The sequence below is a fragment of the Oncorhynchus masou genome, chromosome 28 (genome assembly GCF_036934945.1).
Source record: "Oncorhynchus masou masou isolate Uvic2021 chromosome 28, UVic_Omas_1.1, whole genome shotgun sequence".
Lineage (NCBI taxonomy): Eukaryota > Metazoa > Chordata > Actinopteri > Salmoniformes > Salmonidae > Oncorhynchus > Oncorhynchus masou.
Genome location: NC_088239.1, coordinates 35472325 through 35494881, shown reverse-complemented (window position 1 = coordinate 35494881; position 22557 = coordinate 35472325). Strand labels below are relative to the sequence as shown.

The window sequence follows — 22557 nt, the reverse complement described above, 5'->3', positions numbered from 1 at the left end:
CAATTTTACTGCAAGGAATTGTAATTGGTCAACCACAGACTAGGTTGGAGGGTTATAAATTACATCTTGTCATTTTGTTCTGTGGAGAATCACTGAGGACAGGGAAGAATGAACATCTACGTTCCAGCATAACATCTATGATGTGTTCTCTTTGAATAAACCTATTTTTCTCACCCTGATTTGCTTTGGAGTCTGTGTTATTGAAGAAAAACATCAACTGCTAACACAGGTGACTACGTCATGAAGCTGGTTGAGAGAATGACAAGAGTGTGCAAAGCTGTCATTAAGGCAAAGGGTGGCTACTTTGAATAATCTCAAATATAACATACAGTTGAAGTCAGAAGTTTACATACACTTAGGTTGGAATCTTTAAAACTCGTTTTTCAACCACTCCACAAATTTCTTGTTAACAAACTATCATTTTGGCAAGGCGGTTGGGACATCTACATTGTGCAAGTCATTTTTCCAACAATTGTTTACAGACAGATTATTTCACTTATAATACACTGTAACAGAATTCCAGTGGGTTAGATGTTTACATACACTAACTTGACTGTGCCTTTAAACAGTTTGAAAAATTCCAGAAAATAATGGCATGGCTTTAGAATCTTCTGATAAGCTAATTGATATAATTTGAGTCAATTGGGGGTGTACCTGTAGATGTATTTCAGGGTCTACCTTCCAACTCAGAGCCTCTTTGCTTGACATGATGGGAAAATCAAAATAAATCAGCCAAGACCTCAAAAAACAATATGTAGACCTCCACAAGTCTGGGTCATCCTTGGGAGCAATTTCCAAACGCCTGAAGGCACCACGTTCATCTGTACAAAAAAAATAGTACGCAAGTATAAACACCATGGGACCACGTAGCCGCCATACTGCTCAGGAAGGAGAAGCGTTCTGTGTCCTAGAGATAAACGTACTTTGGTGCGAAAAGAGCAAATCAATCCCAGAACAAAAGCAAAGGACCGTGTGAAGATGCTGGAGGAAACAGGTACAAAAGTATCTATATCCATTAGTAAAACATGTCCAATATTGGCATAACCGGAAAGGCCGCTCAGCAAGGAAGAAGCCACTGCTCCAAAACCACCATTAAAAAGACAGACTCCGGTCTGCAACTGTACATGGGGACAAAGATCGTACTTTTTGGACAAATGCCCTCTGGTTTGATGAAACAAAAATAGAACTGTTTGGACATAATGACCATTGTTATGTTTGGAGGAAAAAGGGGGAGGCTTGCAAGCTGATGAACACCATCCCAACCTTGAAGCACGGGGGTGGCAGCATCATGTTGTGGGGGTTCTTCTTGCAGGACGGACTGCTGCACTTCACAAAATAGATGGCATCATGAGGGATGAAAATGATGTGGATATATTGAAGCAACATCTCAAGACATCAGTCAGGAAGTTAAAGCTTGGTCGCAAATGGGTCTTCCAAATGGACAATGACCCCAAGCATATTTCCAAAGTTGTGGCAAAATGGCTTAATAAGGACATCAAAGTCAAGGTATTGGAGTTGCCATCACAAAGCCCTGACCTCAATCCTATAGAACATTTGTGGGCAGAACTGAAAAAGTGTGTGCGAGCAAAGAGGCCTACAAACCTGACTCAGTTACACCAGCTCTGTCAGGAGGAATGGGCCAAAATTCACCCAACTTATTGTTGGAAGCTTGTGGAAGGCTAACCAAAACGTTTGACCCAAGTTAAACAATTTAAAGGCAATGCTACCAAATACTAATTGAGTGTATGTAAACTTCTGACCCACTGGGAATGTGATGAAAGAAATAAAAGCTGAAATAATATTTTTTTTATTTTACCTTTATTTAACTAGGCAAGTCAGTTAAGAACAAATTCTTATTTTCAATGACGGCCAAGGAACAGTGGGTTAACTGCCTTGTTAAGGGGCAGAACGAGAGAAATCACTCTACTATTATTCTGACATTTCACATTCTTAAAATGAATTGGTAATCGTAACTAACCTAAAACAGGGAATTTTTAAATGTCGGGAAAGGTGAAAAACGGAGTTTAAATGTATTTGGCTAAGGTGTATGTAAACTTCTGACTTCAACTGTATCTTTTGATATGTTTAACACTTGTTTGGTTACTACATTATTGCATTTGTGTTATTTCACAGTTTTGATGTCTTCACTATTATTCTACAATGTATAAAAATAAGGAAAAACTCTGGAATGAGTAGGTGTGTCGAAACGTTTGACTGGTACTGTATATATTGTATTGTAATTTGCACTGTACTATGTTTTAGACTTTGTGTGTATGTACTGATATGTAGACTGTGTGTGATGTCTTAAATGTATGCATTTCAGTCATTGGCTAATAATGTCCTTTACTATGTATTATGCCATGTTTCATGTGGACCTCAGGAAGAGGAGCTGATGCTTTTGCAGCGGCTAATGGGGATCCTTATAAATACCAAATACCCTCCCCCATTAACCCATGATAACAACCTTAGCCCTGGAAGGAGTGACAGAGAAATGGAGAGAGTGAAACCAACAGAGGAGAGGAGAGCCCCAGTACCTTCTCATGAGTATGTTCACAGACATAGAGGGTGTGTCCGTGTACATCCAGTTCCTCTGACCAGCCTCTAGGGGGAGATCCATACTGACTGTCTGACTGACTGGAGTACGTGCTGCTGTGACAGTTCTCCTCGGAAGACAGGGGCTGCATGGGGGGGAGAGAGACCATTGTGATTTTGGGAGTACAGAGAGGTTTTTTCAGAGTCAAATGTAGATCGATTGATTGATTGAAAGGGGGATACCTACTCAGTTGTCCAACTGAATGTATTCAACTGAAATGTGTCTTCCGCATTTAACCCAACCCCTCTGAATCAGAGAGGTGTGGGGGGCTGCCTTAATTGACAATCACGTCTTCGGCGCACAGGGAACAGTGGGTTAACTGCCTTACTCAGGGGCAGAATGACATATTTTTACCTTGTCAGCTCTGGGATTCAATCCAGCAACCTTCCGGTTACTGGCCCGACGCTCAATTGCTCATTCTGCCTCTAGAATAGTAAGTAGTGAATGATCAATGATGCAGCTGTAGAGTGGGCAAGTATCTATAATAACAACCTTAATTAAAAAAGGAAAATGCCCAACCACCACAAAAAATGCAACAGCTCCCAGGAAAAGGAGACATTGGTCAACTATGGATATTTGTGTTTATTTCCCAGCATTTCATGTGGCAAGTTGGAAACAAAGTACTCAATCTGATAGTTCCTCCCTGGTTGAAATACATAACCACCTCATGGGGGCAGTGTTGTAAGCACTAACACTACATGAAATCCAAACTAAGAACACTCTTACGGACTTCGGTCTCATTTTACTACCTTACCAGGAAATATTTCCACTCATCAAAATAACACCAACTTGCTTCCCTGCCCTCAGTTACCACAACACACTTTTACAGTTATGTGGTAATCGACTATTCCTCTATATGCCTCTAGAAATACAGTACTTAATGCTTCCCATGGTAATATACAGTGCCTTGCGAAAGTATTCGGCCCCCTTGAACTTTGCAACCTTTTGCCACATTTCAGGCTTCAAACATAAAGATATTAAACTGTATTTTTTTGTGAAGAATCAACAACAAGTGGGACACAATCATGAAGTGGAACGACATTTATTGGATATTTCAAACTTTTTTAACAAATCAAAAACTGAAAAATTGGGCATGCAAAATTTTTCAGCCCCTTTACTTTCAGTGCAGCAAACTCTCTCCAGAAGTTCAGTGAGGATCTCTGAATGATCCAATGTTGACCTAAATGACTAATGATGATAAATATAATCCACCTGTGTGTAATCATGTCTCTGTATAAATGCACCTGCACTGTGATAGTCTCAGAGGTCCGTTAAAAGCGCAGAGAGCATCATGAAGAACAAGGAACACACCAGGCAGGTCCGAGATACTGTTGTGAAGAAGTTTAAAGCCGAATTTGGATACAAAAGATTTCCCAAGCTTTAAACATCCCAAGGAGCACTGTGCAAGCGATAATATTGAAATGGAAGGAGTATCAGACCACTGCAAATCTACCAAGACCTGGCCGTCCCTCTAAACTTTCAGCTCATACAAGGAGAAGACTGATCAGAGATGCAGCCAAGAGGCCCATGATCACTCTGGATGAACTGCAGAGATCTACAGCTGAGGTGGGAGATTCTGTCCATAGGACAACAATCAGTCGTATATTGCACAAATCTGGCCTTTATGGAAGAGTGGCAAGAAGAAAGCCATTTCTTAAAGATATCCATAAAAAGTGTTGTTTAAAGTTTGCCACAAGCCACCTGGGAGACACACCAAACATGTGGAAGAAGGTGCTCTGGTCAGATGAAACCAAAATTGAACTTTTTGGCAACAATGCAAAACGTTATGTTTGGCGTAAAAGCAACACAGCTCATCACCATGAACACACCATCCCCACTGTCAAACATGGTGGTGGCAGCATCATGGTTTGGGCCTGCTTTTCTTCAGCAGGGACAGGGAAGATGGTTAAAATTGATGGGAAGATGGATGGAGCCAAATACAGGACCATTCTCCTGATGGAGTCTGCAAAAGACCTGAGACTGGGACGGAGATTTGTCTTCCAACAAGACAATGATCCAAAACATAAAGCAAAATCTACAATGGAATGGTTCAAAAATAAACATATCCATGTGTTAGGATGGCCCAAGTCAAAGTCCAGACCTGAATCCAATCGAGAATCTGTGGAAAGAACTGAAAACTGCTGTTCACAAATGCTCTCCATCCAACCTCACTGAGTTCGAGCTGTTTTGCAAGGAGGAATGGGAAAAAATTTCAGTCTCTCGATGTGCAAAACTGATAGAGACATAGCCCAAGCGACTTACAGCTGTAATCGCAGCAAAAGGTGGCGCTACAAAGTATTAACTTAAGGGGGCTGAATAATTTTGCACGCCCAATTTTTCAGTTTTTGATTTGTTAAAAAAGTTTGAAATATCCAATAAATGTCGTTCCACTTCATGATTGTGTCCCACTTGTTGTTGATTCTTCACAAAAAAATACAGTTTTATATCTATGTTTGAAGCCTGAAATGTGGCAAAAGGTCGCAAAGTTCAAGGGGGCCGAATAATTTCGCAAGGCACTGTAGATGTAAACTACTGCCATGCAGAGTAGATACAGGATGCGTTTCAAATGGCATCCTATTCCCTATTTAGTGCACTACTTTTAAAACGTCCCTGGTCAAAAGTCGTGCTCTAAATAAGGAATAGGGTGCCCTTTTGGACGTACACCCTCTTTGCTTCAGTCAGCCATGGCATTACATCTGATGAATCATACATATTTGGTCTAACTGGTACTTAAATATAGTACAGCTACAGCCTGAAACCTACTTCAGTCCTGGCCTGGTTTCATTTAACACAGTCACACTCTCACCTGTTACAGAAACACAGGGAGAGAGATGTAATAGGATCTGGACTACCACTGGGCCAGGCCAGACCAGTCACCAGACCACTACCTTGACCCTCAACACCTGAACCCGGGACCCACAGCCAACTTTCAGAGCAGTTGGTTGATTTCAATATTGAATTTTAAAAGCTTGTTATGAAATGAAGTGCACACAAATATAGACCATATGAATAAAGGCTTGCTAAAGTGCCAAAATTCAGCATTTTGACATGTCCCTCCGTCAACCTTTTGTAAATTCTAGGGAGATTTCAACCCACTTAATCCAAATCTCTCCAAGTTTCACCATTATTGTAAAAGCCTAGTCATTTTGCTGCTTTGACAAAGTCATTACTGAAGATTATTATTTATATTGATGTGATTAGTGATGCATTTACGTATGTACATCATTTTAAAGCCAACCCTGTTATTGCAAACAACTTACCCCTTTAAAATAATGGACCATTAAACCAAGTTAAATTATTCACAGCAGGTGACATCGTTTGGGTCTTCTGAACAGCATGGTGGAAAAGGAAGTAAGTCTTCTCTCTTTTTTTGGCCTACAGTACAGTGCCCTCAGAAAGTATTTACACCCCTTGACTTTTGCCACATTTTGTTGAGTTACAGCCTGAAATGAAGATTGATATTTTGTGACACTGGCCTACACACAAAACCCCATAATGTCAAAGTGGAATCATGTTTTTAGAAATGTTTTTTTTTTAAATTAATTTAAAATGAAAAGTTGAAATGTCTTGAGTCAATTTGTATTTAACCCCTTTTTATGGCAAACTTAAATAAGTTCAGGAGTCAAGATTTGATTTAAAAGTCACATAATAAGTTGCATGGACTCACTATGTGTGCAATTATAGTGTTTAAAATTATTTTTTAATGACTACCCCATCTCTGTACCCAACAGATACAATTATCTGTAAGGTCCCTCAGTTGAGCAGTGAATTTCAAACACCAGGGAGGTTTTCCAAAGCCTTGCAAAGAAGGGCACCTATTGGTAGAAGGTACAAAAAAAAGAAGCAGACATTGAATATCACTTTGAGCATGGTGAAGTTATTAATTAAACTTGGTGTATCAATACACCCATTCACTACAAAGATACAGGCGTCCTTCCTAACTCAGTTGCTGGAGAGGAAGGAAACCGCTCAGGGATTTCACCATGAGACCAATGGTGACTTTAAAACAGTTACAGAGTTTAATGACTGTGATAGGAGAAAACTGATGATGGATCAACTTAGTAGTTACTCTACAATACTTATCTAAATTAAAGTGTAAAAAAGGAAGCCTTTACAGAATAAATATTTTCCAAAACGGCAAAAAAGTAAATCTGCAAAAAATGTGGCAAAGATATTAACTTTATGTCTTGAACACATAGCGTTATGTTAGGGGGAAATCCAACAAAACACATCACTGAGAACCACTTTTCATATTTTCAATAATGGTGGTGGCTGCATCATGTTATGTGTATGCTTGTCATTGGCAAGGACCAGGGAGTTTTTCTTAGGATAAAATTAAACAATAGAGCTGAGCGCAGGCAAAATCCTAGAGGAAAATCTGGTTCAGTCTGCTTTCCACCAGACACTAGGAGACAAATTCACATTTCAGCAGGACTATAACCTAAAAGACAAGGCCAAATATACACTGGAGTTGCTTACCAAGATGACATTGAATGTTCCGGAGTGGCTTAGTTACAGTTTTGACTTAAATCTGCCTACAAAATCTGTTAGCAAGACCTGAAAATGGCTGTGTGGGAATGATCAACAACCAACTTGAAAGAGCTTAAAGAACTTTAAAAAGAATAATGTGCAAATATTGTACAATTCAGGTGTGCAAAGCTCTTAGAGACTTACCCGGAAAGACTCACAGCTGTAATCGATGCCAAAGGTGATTCTAACATGTATTGACTCAGCAGGTTAAATACTTATGTAATGAAGATGTTTTTTTCTTCTTCATTTTTTATTTTAATTGTATTTTTTACTAATGTTTAGATTTTTATTGTGTCGATCATTGACTTTTTTTACAATTAAATCCATTTTAATCCCACCGTGTAACAACAAAATGTGGAACAAGTCACTTTCTGGCACTGTAGGCACTGTATTTATAATTGTTTAATCATCTTTGACTGATGTGGACGAGCTCAACATGTCAACCCTGTTTTCTCAATTAATGTTATGAACATTTTTATTTGACACAACTTACATTATGTGTGGAACATATGTATAATCCTTAATTTCATGAACACCAGGTGATGACATGCGCTTCACCACATGAGGAGTAATGTTCGATCGTCACCTAAAACCTCAACTCTGTTAGCATCAACCCTGTTCGTAACTTTATCAGTTTGATATTAAACTGTATGAGTTTACTGAACAAGGGATACTTGATCAATGAGAAAATGTTGGATTTCTCATGCTTATAAATAATAATTAGTTTACATACAGTAAGTGTCCGTAACATGGTTGACTGACAGTGTGGTACAAGTGCAGATAAAATGCTCTTAGTTCAAAAGACTTTATTGCCTGAGATGGGAAAAGGTGTTTTTCCGTAGGCTAAACATATCCTCCATTCAATTGAATGTTAGTTTAATGTTCATATCTTAAAAGTTTGCATGTACAAAAGGCACCTATTGCGTGGAACGACCCAGATGTTGACACAATAGGATACAGATAGATTAGGTAGACTGTAAATCAGTGGCAGGGGTCAACATGCTGGGTTAAACTTCCTCAGTTGGATCCAAACCAAACTATTTCCCCCTCTTTACTTACAGCTCAGCTTCTGCTCTGACTGCATCTACAACATGCCAGTCAATGGAATACGGATCTGTTTCGTTGGGGTTCACAGGGAGTGTGTTACCTACCTCCATCTCTCCCATGCCATGGGGGTCTCCCCGACTACTACTGGTACTGCCACTAGCATCCCTTGCACGGGGCGGTTTCCACGTGCGCTCCCCGGTGGCTCTGTTATAGTAGAAATGTCTACCGGTGAGGTCCTTGTGGGTCTCCCAGTCCCCAAGGATGTGCAGTGGGGTGCTGGAGGGGAGGGTGGGCAGGCTGGACTGGGAGATCTTCAACTCCTGGAGGTTGGTGTAGATAGGGGACTCGGGCCGGCCTTGCCCTATCGGAGACGTCGTCTGTAGAGGGGGGAGAGAGAGAGAGGGGAGAGGTTAGTTTCTTGTGAAAAACTAACAGAGTAGCATGGCCAGCATGCACTGACCAGAGAGGTTACATTTATGGGGAACTATGGAGGTACATTACAGAGCAGAGAAAGAGAGGGCAGTTTTAGATGAGGGATACAGAATAAATAGAGAGAAGGAGAGGTTAACCCTGAGATAACTACAGAGTACAGAAAGAGGAAGGAGGGGAGAGGGTAGATTCAGAGCACAGACACAGTGATGTAGTCTGCACGGCAAGGCAGGAAGGAGAAGGAGGATGGGTAGGTTTGGCAATCAGACACGTGGTAAGGATGGACGTTGCAACATGCTGTATCCATCTGTTTCTAGCCCAGTGTCAAAACGAAATATGCTGCATGGTATCCTATATACTTCAACTGTTGTCAAGCTAACATTTTTCTGAGGCCGGTCAAATACGTTATTTTGTGGCAAAATCCATACAAACACTGTGCAGCAACATGACTTTTTCATCACATTCAAAATAAAAACATTAGAATAAGATTCAATATTTAGCATTATTGGACATTGATTGCCCATAACTGGGTTAAATACAATGCTCACATTAGGAGATAATGATTTATAGAAGAGAAAGCAGAGGATAATGATCATAGGAACTGGAAATGAAGGGGTGTTGAAAAGAGGAAGTGTTTAGACAGATAGGAAACCCTCCTAGTGCTCTGGGTCGTATCACTCAAGTAGCCAAGAGTCTGCAGTGATATCAACTGTCAATCTCTAAACCAAAGTACCCACTGATAACGGAGTGGAGACAAACAAACCTCTCAGCCAGCAAGTTCTACAAAAAGTTCTAACCTGGAATTTAGAAAGTTTAAACAATAACGAAATTGTAAGTCGCTCTGGATAAGAGCGTCTGCTAAATGACTTAAATGTAAATGTAAATGCAAGGGGATTCCAGGCTACAAAACTCTAAAAACTACATCAGACGGTAAAAATTGGACACACAAATTATAGTTGATGATATTGTCAAGACAAGAAACAAAAAGACAGCATGTTGCATAACAGTGCTGGGTGACCCTGTATTTTGAAATAAACATGCAGAAAGCAAAATCTCCAAAACGTGCAGAAAGCAAAATGCCTGTGTATTTAGTGTGAGCGGGAAACAGAGTTGGTTTTGTAAACAGTTTAAAATGCCACTCTGTCTGGCCCATACATCAAACACAGTCAGCGAGTTTCGGTTTCCATGACTATGGAGAATCCAAATGTACCACTGCAGAAAAATATTTTGATTTTGGAGTTCGATCATGAGGTGGAGGTACAGTAGTGGTAGCCAGACTGTTGTCTCTGTTTTGAGCCCAGGGTCAAACTAACATTGTGCAAAGTGGTATTCAGAAGTCGTCGCTAGACCTCGACAGAAAACCACCTGTAAACTTGAGCTGCATTTGATTTAGTATGTACTGTACAATGGAACCAATAGAATAATCCCAAAAGTGGAAACTCCAAGTTAAATCAAGTACACCTCAAATACATACAATAGGCCAACAGACTATCACAGCTTATTGTGAAATAGACACTAATTATGTATTCAAAATAAATTTGTGACAGGCACACGAAAAAGTATTACATGATTTTCATAACAACGCATTTCATGTTTATTACACAATTTTCTTTCTTCATAACACATTCGTGAGTGGGAAAGCTGCCGTTACTGTCAACATCACTCGCCAACGTACAATCATTGGACATTAAATTAGACGAGGTACAATGATGATTATCTTACCAACAGGACATCAAAAACTGTCACATCTTATGTTTCACGGAATCGTGGCTGAATGATGACATGGATATTCAGCTAGCAGGATATACGCTGCAACGGCAAGATAGAACAGTACACTCTGGTAAGACGGGGGTTGATCTGTGTATATTTGTAAACAACAGCTGGTGCACAAAATCGAAGGAAGTCTCTAGATTTTGCTCGCCTGAAGTAGGGTATCTTATGATAAACTGTAGACCACACTATTTACCAAGAGAGTTATCATCTATACTTTTTGTGGCTGTTTATTTACCACCACAGACAGATGCTGGCACTAAGACCGCACTCAGTAAGGAAATAAGCAAACAAGAAACCGCTCACTGAGAGGCGGCGCTCCTAGTGGCCGGAGACTTTAATGCAGGGAAACTTAAATCAGTTCTACCTACTTTATATCAACATGTTTTATGTGCATCCAGAGGGGGAAAAATTCTAGATCACCTGTACTCCACACACAGAGACGCGTACAAAGCTCTCCCTTGCCCTCCATTTGGCAAATCTGACCACAATTCTATCCTCCTGATTCCTGCTTACAAGCAAAAACGAAAGCAGGAAGCACCAGTGACTCGATCTATAAAAAAGTGGTCAGATGAAGCAGAGGCTAAACTACAGGACTGTTTTGCTATCACAGACGAACATGTTCTGGGATTCTTCCGATTGCATTGAGGAGTACACCACATCAGTCACTGGCTTTATCAATAAGTGCATCGAGGACGTCGTCCCCACAGTGACTGTACGTACATACCCCAACCAGAAGCCATGGATTACAGGCAACAATCACTAAAGGGTAGAGCTGCCGCTTTCAAGGTTTGGAACTCTACCCGGAAGCTTTTAAGAAATCCTGCGATGCCCTCCGACGAACCATCAAACAGGCAAAGAGCCAATACAGGGCTAAGACTGAATCGTACTACACCGGCTCCAACGCTCATCTTACGTGGCAGAGCTTGCAAACTATTACAGACTACAAAGGGAAGCACCTTGACACGAGCCTACCAGACGAGTTAAATCACTTCTATGCTCGTTTTGAGGCAAGCAACACTGAGGCATGCATGAGAGCATCAGCTGTTCTGGACGACTGTGTGATCACACTCTCCGCAGCCGACATGAGTAAGGTCAATATTCACAGGGCTGCGGGGCCAGACGGATTACCAGGACGTGTGCTCTGGGCATGTGTTGACCAACTGGCAGGTGTTTTCACTGACATTTTCAACACAACCCTGATTAAGTCTGTAATACCAACATGTTTCAAACAGACCATCATAGTCCCTAGCCCACTAAGGCTACCTGCCTAAATGACTACAGACCCAAAGCACTCACATCCGTAGCCATGAAGTGCTTTGAAAGGCTGGTAATGGCTCACAACACCATTATCCCAGAAACCCTAGACCCACTCCAATTTGAATACCACCCAAACAGATCCACAGATGACGCAATCTATTGCACTCCACACTGCCCTTTCCCACCTGGACAAAAGGGACACCTACATGAGAATACTATTCATTGGCTGTAGCTCAGCGTTCAACACCATAGTACCCCCAAAGCTCATCACTAAGCCAAGGATCCTGGGACTAAACACCTCCCTCTGCAACTGGATCCTGGACTTCCTGACGGCCTGCCCCAGCTGGTGAGGTTAGGTAGCAATACATCTGCCACGCTGATCCTCAACACTGGAGCCACTCAGGGGTGCGTGCTCAGTCCCCTCCTGTACTCCCTGTTCCCCCATGACTGCATGACTGCATGGCCAGGCACAACCACAACACCATCATTAAGTTTGTAGACGACACAACAATGAAGAGACAGCCTGTAGGAAGGAGGTCAGAGACCTGGCCAGGTGGTGCCAGATTAACACCTATCCCTAAATGTAACCAAGACTAAGAAAGATGATTGTGGACTACAGGAAGAGGACCGAGCACGCCCCCATTCTCATTGACAGGGCTGTAGTGGAGCAGGTTGAGAGCTTCAAGTTCCTTGGTCTCTACAACACCAACAAACTAGAATGGTCCAAACACACCAAGACAGTTGCGAAGATGGCACGACAAAGCCTATTCCCCCTCAGGAAACGAAAAGATTTGGCATGGGTCCTTAGATGCTCAAAAGGTTCTACAGCTGCAACATCGAGAGCATCCTGACTGGTTGCGTCACTGCCTGGTACGACAACTGCTTGGCCTCCAACCGCAAGGCATTACAGATGGTAGTGTGTACGACCCAGTACATCACTGGGGCTAAGCTGCCTGCCATCCAGGACCTCTATACCAGGCAGTGTTAGAGGAAGTCCCTAAAAATTGTCAAAGACCCCAGTCACCCCAGTCATAGACTGTTCTCTCTACTACCGCATGGCAAGAGGTATCGGAGCATGAAGTCTAGGACCAAAAGGCTTCTCAACAGCTTTCACCTCCAAGCCATAAGACTCCTGAACAGGTAATCGGACTATCTGCATTGTGTCCCGCCACCCACCACCCGCCAACCCCTCTTTTACGCTACTGCTACTCTCTGTTTATCATATATGCAGTCACTTTAACCATACCTACATGTACATACTACCTCAACTAGTCTGACTAACCGGTGCCTGTTTATAGCCTCGCTAATGTATATAGCCTCACAACTGTTATTTTTCACTGTTGTTTTTTATTTCTTTACTATTGTTCAACTAATACCTATTTTTCCTTAAACATTGCACTGTTGGCTAGGGCCGGTAAGTAAGCACTGTTGTATTCGGCGAACGTGACAAATAAACTTCAATTTGATTTAAATTCCAAGTCATGGCTAATGTTAGCTATGCTAGCTAGATGGCTAACCAGTAGCTATGCTAGAGGTTAAGGTTAGGGGTTAAGGTTAGGGGTTAAGGTTAGGGGTTAAGGTTAGGGGTTAAGGTTAGGGGTTAAGGTTAGGGGTTAAGGTTAGGTGTAGGGTTTAAGATTAGGGCTAGTTAACATGCTAGCTAAGTAGTTAAAGGGTTAGGAGTTAGGTTAAAGGGTTAGGATTGGGATTAGGGTAAGAGTTACTTAACATGCTAAGTAGTTGAAAAGTAGTAAGTAGTTGCAACGTAGCTAGTTAGAAAAATTATAAAGCTATCCATGATGAGATTCGAACACATTCACATTATACACCCACCTATCCTCCCCGACCAACCTCCCTCCCTCCAATCGTTTCTGTCTCAAGTAACCTACTGTCTTTATCTGTAATTGAAATGCACCGTATGCAAAAATCGTGTACTGGTCATGAAAAAAAAGTATGTTTTCTTGTGCATGTCACAAGTTTCCAATAAGCAATTTGTGTCTATTTCACAATAATCTGTGATACTGGGTTGAATAGGCCTATATATTTGGACCCAGGTCTGCACCTGGCCTTTGCTGATTCACCATATAGCTCTCAGTGCCATAGGCTGTCTGCCTAGTTCTGTATTCTCTGTGTATGGAAGACAAGACAAGCGGAGCCGGGCAGGTGAGGAATTCTAGAGGAAATGGAACAGAACGGGGGGGGGCAGTTTAAGTAAAACACCAGACAGTACAGCCAGACAGACATTCTCTAGCGTGGAAACAGATGGGGATTCCTGCTGGGCCTGGAATAACAGTAATATACTCCAAAATAATGATTTAATATCCTGTAGAGCTGTGTTGGAATAGAGTGAAGTTTGCAGTGCGTGTGAGTGTCTGTTTGCGTGTGTGTGTGTGTGTGCAGCAGGAAAGGCCCTGTTGTTTATCTATTGTTATCAAGTGTTCTGACTGTGGCTTTAGTAAAAGACATGGGTAGCTGGGAGTGAATACACTGAAGGCGGCTCTTTAGGCAAAATGTCTGTGTATGATTCTAGTGAAGTACTGTACGGTGAAAATGATTTACAAATCGAAAAATGAGTCTTTTGTGTAGGGACCTACTATATTTTCTACAGCTGGGTGTCAATCACAGAGCCCTAAGGCTCAGATAATAGTAAGGCAACGTTTACATGGAAGCTCAGCTGTCAATGGCCAAACTCAGCAGAGGAACTGAGAATTAGAATTGATGTGATCTGTTATAAATGACAAGAAGAGCGTATGTAAATCTGACAAAAGTGATATGCTCAAAGGAAAGGTTAGACGGTCAAAATGAATGGCAATAGTGTAGTGTTTCCTGAGAAGGCAATTGTTTTAGTGCTCACTGGCATCTATCATATCATTGTGATTTCTATAAGCAGTGTATTGCTCTCCTCCTCAACATTTTGAGTTCATATGATCCAGTCCACATCAGCAGGGAATGACTCCAGAAATGTACTTAACAGTACACACACACTGAGAAGAGGTTTCTTTCTAGTGCCTTAAAGCTTAGCAGTAAACTCAGAAATAGACTGACTACAGTGAGAGCCAAGAGAAACGAGGTGCCCTCATTTGCTAAATGGGATGGACTGTATGAAATAAGAGTTAAACAAAGTGTTGTTTTGACGTTTTTAGCTCATAGAAGGTCCCCTACACAGTGCTGACAAATGCCATTTAAGACAAGACAAGTCAAGAAGAAACTTTACGAAGCAACAGCCTATTTAGTTTACTTATAAACAGGCAAACATTTTCAACATACATTTTAAAGAATGAGCTGAAAGTATATATATCAAGTACAAGTATCACCTACTATGTCACTACTAAGTCAAACTAAAGACCTCCCACATTGTCAGATAGCTATATCTGCTTCAGTCCGTCACCTTATATCCCGGGCTGCAGACAAACACCTCATCATCCTCCTCTTCCTCTGTCCTGCTGTAGCCTTTAAACGTACTGAAGCGGCTCATGGTTGATGGATTGCAGCGTTAGATATCCCAAAAAAGTGATCCCCTGGGCTATCCCTCTCTTTTCCTGGACTACTCCTCTCTTCTTATCTGTCGGTCCCTATCCCACTCTTTCTCTATTTCAGTCTCTCTCTATCAGTCTATTCCGAAAGGTAGAGAGAAACTTGAGATACTGGCTATGGGGCAGAGAGCCACAGGAAATAAGATATCACTCCCCCTGCCATACGAATATACATGATCGCACGCACGCACGCGCGCGCACACACACACACAACAGGAAGTGCTAGTGAGAGTTCCCTCCCCCAGGGTTTTCTCTGTCACAGACAGCGATTGTGTTTGTGTTTCTGTACGCACACACGCATGTGTATGCCTGTGTGTGTGCCTCTGTGTCTGTGTGTGTGTGTGTGTGTGTGTGTGTGCATGCATGCTTGCTCCTCTGTCTTTGTGTATGGGTGCGTCTGTGTGTGTGTGTGTCTGCGTGTGACCCTGACCGCATGTGCATGGTGTTTCTGTGTAAAGTCAAACGGGGTCTCTATACCCTGACGTTGGGTCACAATGAGCCCAGAGCAGTCACAATGTTGAGTGTTGACAGATGAACTAGCCGTAAGGGGAGTGCTAAGGACAGACAGGGGGTGTGAGCCATGCATAGATCCTATATTTATACTTCTCTATACATTCACAAAACGGTAATAGAAACAACATGTGCAGCAGTGAGATCAAGAGACTGATCACCATCCATAGAGCTGCCATTGCCCAGTTAGCCCAGCATTATCTCCTCTATAGAGCTACTACTAGTAGTTCAGCCCATTAAGAGAGAAACTTGACAAAGTTCAGTCAGTTAACCTGAAGTAGCCGAACTGTTCAGTCCCTGGTGTTTAGTAAGATTATGCCCCCTAGTGATGGGATCAAGGCAACTACAATAATTGATGAACACCAAACATCAGAATCTCTATCATCTATGAGGAAGACAATCCACTAATTTCCTTAAGAACCGCATTCAAGGTAGCCAAGCCAAGTGTCACTGTTGTGTTCTGCATGTGGACTACCAGTCAAAAGGTTTAGAACACCTACTCATTCAAGGGTTTTGCTTATTATTATTTATTTTTTTACAATGTTCTATATTGTAGAATAATAGTGAAGACATCAAAACTCTGAAATAACACATATTGAATCATGTAGTAAACAAAAGTGTTAAACTAATCAAAATATATTTTATATGTGAGATTCTTCAAATAGCCACCCTTTGCCTTGATGACAGCTTTGCACACTCTTGGAATTATCTCAAACAGCTTCAATTAAGGTGTGCCTTGTTAAAAGTTAATTTGTGGAATTTCTTTCCTTGTTAATGCATTTGAGTCAATCAGTTGTGTTGAGACAGGGTAGGGGTAGTATACAGAAGATAGCCCTATTTGGTAAAAGACTAAGTCCATATTATGGCAAGAACAGCTCAAACAAGGAAGGAGAAACGAAAGTCCATCATCACTTTAAGAAATGAAGGTCAGTCAATGCAGAAAATTTCAAGAACTTTGAAAGTTTCTTCAAGCGCAGTCGCAGAAACCATCAAGCGCTATGATGAAACTGGCCCTCATGAGGACCGCCACAGGAATGGAAGACCCAGAATTGCCTCTGCTGCAGAGGATAAGTTCATTAGAGTTACCAGTCTCAGAAATTGCAGCCTAAATAAATGCTTCACAGAATTCAAGTGTCACACATCTCAACATCAACTGTTCAGAGACTGTATGAACTAGGCCTTCACGGTCGACTTGCTGCAAAGAAACCACTACTAAAGGACACCAATAACAAGAAGTTATTGGAGTCTAAACCGGAAATTTTCGGTTCCAACCTCCATGTCTTTGTGAGACGCAGTGTGGGTGAACGGATGATCTCTGCATGTTATTTCCCACCATAAAGCATGGAGGAGAAGGTGTTATGATGTGGGGGTGCTTTGCTGGTGACACTGTCTGTGATTTATTTAGAATACAAGGCACACTTAACCTGTTGGAACTCTAGGGGCGCAATTTCATTTTTGGATGAAAAACGTTCCCGTTTTAAACAAGATATTTTGTCACAAAAAGATGCTCGACTATGCATATAATTGCTACTGTTCGAAAGAAAACACTCTGACGTGTCCAGAAATACAAAGATCTTCTCTGTGCGTGCCCTTTAACGTGAGCTTCAGGCAAAACCAAGATGAGATGGCATCCAGGAAATGACAAGGATTTTTGAGGCTCTGTTTGTCATGATCTCCTTATATGGCTGTGAACGCAAGAGGAATGAGTCTGCCCTTTCTGTCGTTTCCCCAAGGTGTCTGCAGCATTGTGACGTATTTGTAGGCAGATCATTGGAAGATTGACCATAAGAGACCACATTTACCACGTGTCTGCCCGGTGTCCTGCGCCGAAATTGGTGCGCAAAAGTCACCTGCCAGTATTTTTCCAAACAATACAGAGAGTAAAGCAAGCTTCCACGAACTGCATGTCAATGAAGAGATATGTGAAAAAACACCTTGAGGACTGATTCCAAACAACGTTTGCCATGTTTCGGTCGATATTATGTAGTTAATCTGGAAAAAGTTTTACGTTGTAGGTGACTGCATTTTCGGTTCGTTTCAGTAGCCAGGCGCAATGTAGAAAACGGAACGATTTCTCCTACACACAGACGCTTTCAGGAAACACTGCGCATTTGGTGTGTAACTGAGAGTCTCCTCATTGAAAACATCAGAAGCTCTTCAAAGGTAAATGATTTTATTTATTTGGTTATCTGGTTTTTGTGAAAATGTTATTCAAAATGCATTGCTAGCTTTGCATACTCTTATTAGTCAATTTCTATGGTTCAAAAGCATATTTTGAAAATCTGAGATGACAGTGTTGTTAAGAAAAGGCTAAGCTTGAGAGCAGATGCATTATTTTCATTTTATTTGCGATTTTCAGAAATCGTTAACATTACATTATGCTAATGAGCTTCAGGCTATAACTGTATACAGGGTTTTTTCATAGCCAAACGTTTTGTCAAAAATAATATTTTTTTGAAAAACACATTTGCTATTTTGAAAACATCTGTTAATGATTTTATTTATTTGGTTATCTGTGTTGTTAAGAAAAAATGCTATGCTAATACTCTTACACAAATTAGTCTTTCTATGGTTCAAAAGCATATTTTGAAAATCAAACAGTGTTGTTAAGAAAAGGCATTAGAGCAAACGCATTTTTTAATTTTATTTGCGATTTTCAGAAATCGTTAACGTTGAAGCTCTTCAAAGTTAATGATTTTATTTATTTGGTTATCTGGCTTATGTCAATTTCTATGGTTCAAAAGCATATTTTGAAAATCTAATGAGCCTGAGGCTTTAGTCACGATCCCGGATCTGGGATGGGGAGTTTCAAGAAGTTAACCAGCACGGCAACCACTGCATTCCGCAGTGACACGCCATCCCATCTGGTTTGGACTTGGGGACTATCATTTTTTTTCAACAGGACAATGACCCAATACACCTCCAGGCTGTGTAAGGGCTATTTGACTAAGGAGAGTGATGGTGCTGCGTCAGATGACCTGGCCTCCACAATCCCCGACCTCAACCCAATTGAGATGGTTTGGGATGAGTTGGAATGCAGAGAGAAGGAAAAGCAGCCAACAAGTGCTCATCTTATGTGGGAACCCCTTCAAGACTGTTATAAAAGCATTCCAGTTGAAGCTGGTTGAGAGAATGCCAGGAGTATACAAAGCTGTCATCAATGAAATGGGTGGCTTTTTGAAGAATATAAAATATAAAATCTATTTTGATTTGTTGAATACTTTTTTGGTTACTACATACTTCCATATGTGTTATTTCATAGTTTGTCTTCACAATTGTTCTACAAAATAGTACAAATAAAGAAAAACCTTTGACTGGTAGTGTACATATTCAGAGTTAGCTTCTCTAACAGCTTATTTGAGAACTGGCTCCCTCCAAGCTAGATTAATATAGAATGTATGAGATGTGTCAGACAGCAGGTGTAGAAATAGAATGGGGTCCATGGCAGTAAGGTAATTACTGCTCAGGGGACCTGGTTGGGGGGGATACTATAAACTGGAACGGTGGGTTGACTGTTGGAGAGTTGAGCTATTGAATGCAGAGTGGTCTTGCCTTGCCTGTCCACCAGCCCAGGCAGACCCTGATAAATGAGTTCTCCACTCAGGGTGAGTAACAGTAACGGCCCAGAAGCAGATTAGAATGCATTACGCATCCCTGTAGCAGACTGTGGTTGCATTCCAAATGGTACCCTATTCCTTTTACAATGCACGACTTTTGAGCAGGTCCTTTGGTGCTCTGGTCAAAAGTAGTGCACTATGTGGGGAATATCCATTTGTGACTTTAGCTAGGTGCACCTGCAAGGAGATACGGGGATAATTAAATAATTCTGAGTTAGGGGGTTAATTGAGAATTTGGCAGAGGTTAAACATAGGTAATTGCCTTGCATGTTGCAATATGGTACACTACACGACTAAAAGTATGTGGACACCTGCTTGTCAAACACCGCATTCCAAAATCATGGATATTAATATTGAGTTGGTCCCCCCTCTGCAGCTATAACAGCTTCCACTCTTCTGGGAAGGCTTTCCACTAGATGTTGGAACATTGCTGCAAGGACTTGCTTATATTCAGCCACGAGAGCATTACTGAGGTTGGGCACTGATTAGGCCTAATCCCAAAAGGTGTTCGATGGGGTTGCCGTAAGGGCTCTGTGCAGACCAGTCAAGTTCTTCCACACCGATCTCGACAAACCATTTCTGTATAGACCGCACTTTGTGCACGAGGGCATTGTCATGCTGAAACAGGAAAGGGACTTCCCCAAACTGTTGTCACGAAGTTGGAAGCACAGAATCATCTAGAACCTCATTGTATGCTGTAGAGTTAAGATTTCCCTTCACTGGAACTAAGGGGCCGAGCCCGAAACATGAAAAACAGCCCCAGACCATTATTCCTAATCCACCAAACATTATAGTTGCCACTATGCATTCAGAAAGTTAGCATTCTCCAGGCATCCGCCAAACCCAGATTAGTCCGTCGGACTGCCAGATTGTGAAGCGTGATGCATCATCCCAGAGAAGGCGTTTCCACTGCTACAGAGTCCAATAGCGGCGAGCTTTACACCACTCCAGCCATGGTGATGCTAGGCTTGTGTGCGGCTGCACAGCCATGGAAACCCATTTCATGAAGCTCCCGGCGAACAGTTCTTGTTCTGACATTGCTTCGAGGCAGTGTTGCAACTGAGGAGTGATGATTTTTACATGCTTTAGCACTCGACAGTCCCGTTCTGTGAGCTTGTGTGGCCTACCACTTTCTGGCTGAGCCGTTATTATTCCTAGACGTTTCTACTTCACAATAACAGCACTTACAGTTGACCAGGGCAGCTCTAGCAGGGCAGAAATATGACAAACTGACTTGTTGGAAAGGTGGCATCCTATGACAGCGCCACGTTGAAAGTCACTAAGCCATTCAGTAAGGCCATTCTACTGTCAATGTATGTCTATGGAGATTGCATGGCTGTGTGCTCGATTTTATACACCTGTCAACATCGGGTGTAGCTGAAATGGCCGAATCCACTAACTTGAAGGGGTGTCCACATACTTTTGTATATATAGTGTATATGGAGTTGTGATATGGTAGTCTATATGTAGTTAGGGGCGATATCTGCCTAATGAAGACAACTGTGATTTTTGATGAGGTAGAGCATGATGTCAGTATACTTACTCTATCCATTTCCTTTCTCCCTCCCTCTCTTGCCATATCTCTTTTTCTCCCTCTCTGTTTCTCTCTCCATCTCTCTCCCCGTCCTTTACAGCAGAAACTGTGTGCTATGTAAGCTGTAAATCTCACTGGCATGTCGTGCGGGTGGAAGGGCAGAGAGCAGTAAGAGACCATCTTGCAGTTTCTCTGTGACCACTAGGTGTCTCCCTCAGGCCTACAGGGGGGAGGGGGGTTCTATCACTGGCAGGCTGAACACATGGCATCCCACTCTAACACATTCCTTCCTCTCTGTTGCACATCATCCATCAACACCACCACTGCACTGCTTCCGGGCTGCATCCCCCCAAGCTCCCATCCCTCAACATAACACTCCAGTCACCCCATATAGATGTCTACTCACAGAAACAAACGTGACCTGGACACACACACCGATCAACAAAGAGTCCATTCCATTTTAATATCCAGATACTTTCTCTTAGGGATGGAGTGTATCAATGAATATCACTGTTTTAGTGTTTATAGTGGAACCCCATAAGCCACATTGGATGTTCAGTGTGTACTGAAGTCAGTCGCAAAGGTACAGCTAATGTAATGCAGGGCCAGCTCAGCATGTTGTCTTACTGTGACCAGGTTACACAAGAGTTAAAGGAATAGTTCGCTCAAACCACAAAATGACCCATTGTTTTTTTTTACCCTGTAAGCAGTCTATGGACAAGGTATGACAGCAATACATGCTTTAGTTTTGTGCACGTATTTCGAAAGTATCTAAAACGGATTGTGATGCTCAACGATGTCACTTAAAGATGATTTGTGCATGGGTTGAGAGAAGGGGGCTGCTGACTTGCTCCTCGCTTTGTGGCCATGACGACGCACACACACACACACACACACACACACAGTAGTAAATCACATGGATGAGTAGAGCACGGTTTGATGGATGATGCAGAGAAGGAGGGTGCAACCCCTCTCTCTCCTTCTGCACCTCGTCCTCTCTACACATTGATCCAATCTTCTCTCTGCTAATTGCACATCCATCCACTCCCTCTCTTGTTGCTTCCTTCTCCTCCATCAGCTCTTTTTTCCCCCCAATCCATCCATCCATAAAATGATCAGCCAACGCCCCTCTGTTCTGCACCTTTTCCCATGCTGCTGGACACACACACACACAGAGAGGACTAAAGGGAGGCCTGGAGGGCGGTATGGTGCCATATGACCAGATTAGCCTACATTTCCACCTCACTGGGTATCAGTCAGACCACATTCACTCATCAACCCCATCATCACATCTGTGACATTTCGCATGACACCGCAACGCCTCCTCCTCAATCTCCAGCTCTCTCTTTGAATCTCCCCCCACACACACACAGACAACTTTCCTCCTTTTTCCATAGCAACAGTGAACTCCTTTGTGTACCTCTGAAGGTACCTTATGTGTACCTTCTGACCTTTTTGTAAACGAGAATACAACACTGTACCGTAACCATACTCTTATTTTTGAGAATGTGTGACTATAAATGGTGTAAAAAACATTAGGAACACCCCCCCCCTCCCCCTTGATGTCTTACTCCCTCCCTATGTCTACCCAGGTCAAAAGTAGTGCACTGTGTAGGGATTAGGCTGTGATTTGGGATTGTAGCCTACTGATCCATTTAACCATGGGGTCTAAACCGCACTCTTGTCTGTCCGATCATTGGGTTTATCTTTCAATTGTTTTTTATTTTATTTGTA

At 42.0% G+C, this 22557-nt stretch overlaps 1 protein-coding gene across 4 annotated transcripts in view; it reads right to left on the bottom strand.

Moving 5' to 3' along the window:
* LOC135517534 (rho GTPase-activating protein 12-like) overlaps positions 1-22557 on the bottom strand; it is a 93628-nt gene that overhangs the window by 27056 nt on the left and 44015 nt on the right. For all 4 annotated transcript variants that reach the window (XM_064941928.1, XM_064941926.1, XM_064941927.1 and 1 more), the window contains exons 3-4: positions 8275-8547; positions 2535-2678 (exon numbers count right to left, since the gene is read on the bottom strand). In XM_064941928.1, the coding sequence (XP_064798000.1) occupies positions 2535-2678; positions 8275-8547 (417 nt within the window). The remainder of the gene's footprint in view (positions 1-2534; positions 2679-8274; positions 8548-22557) is intronic.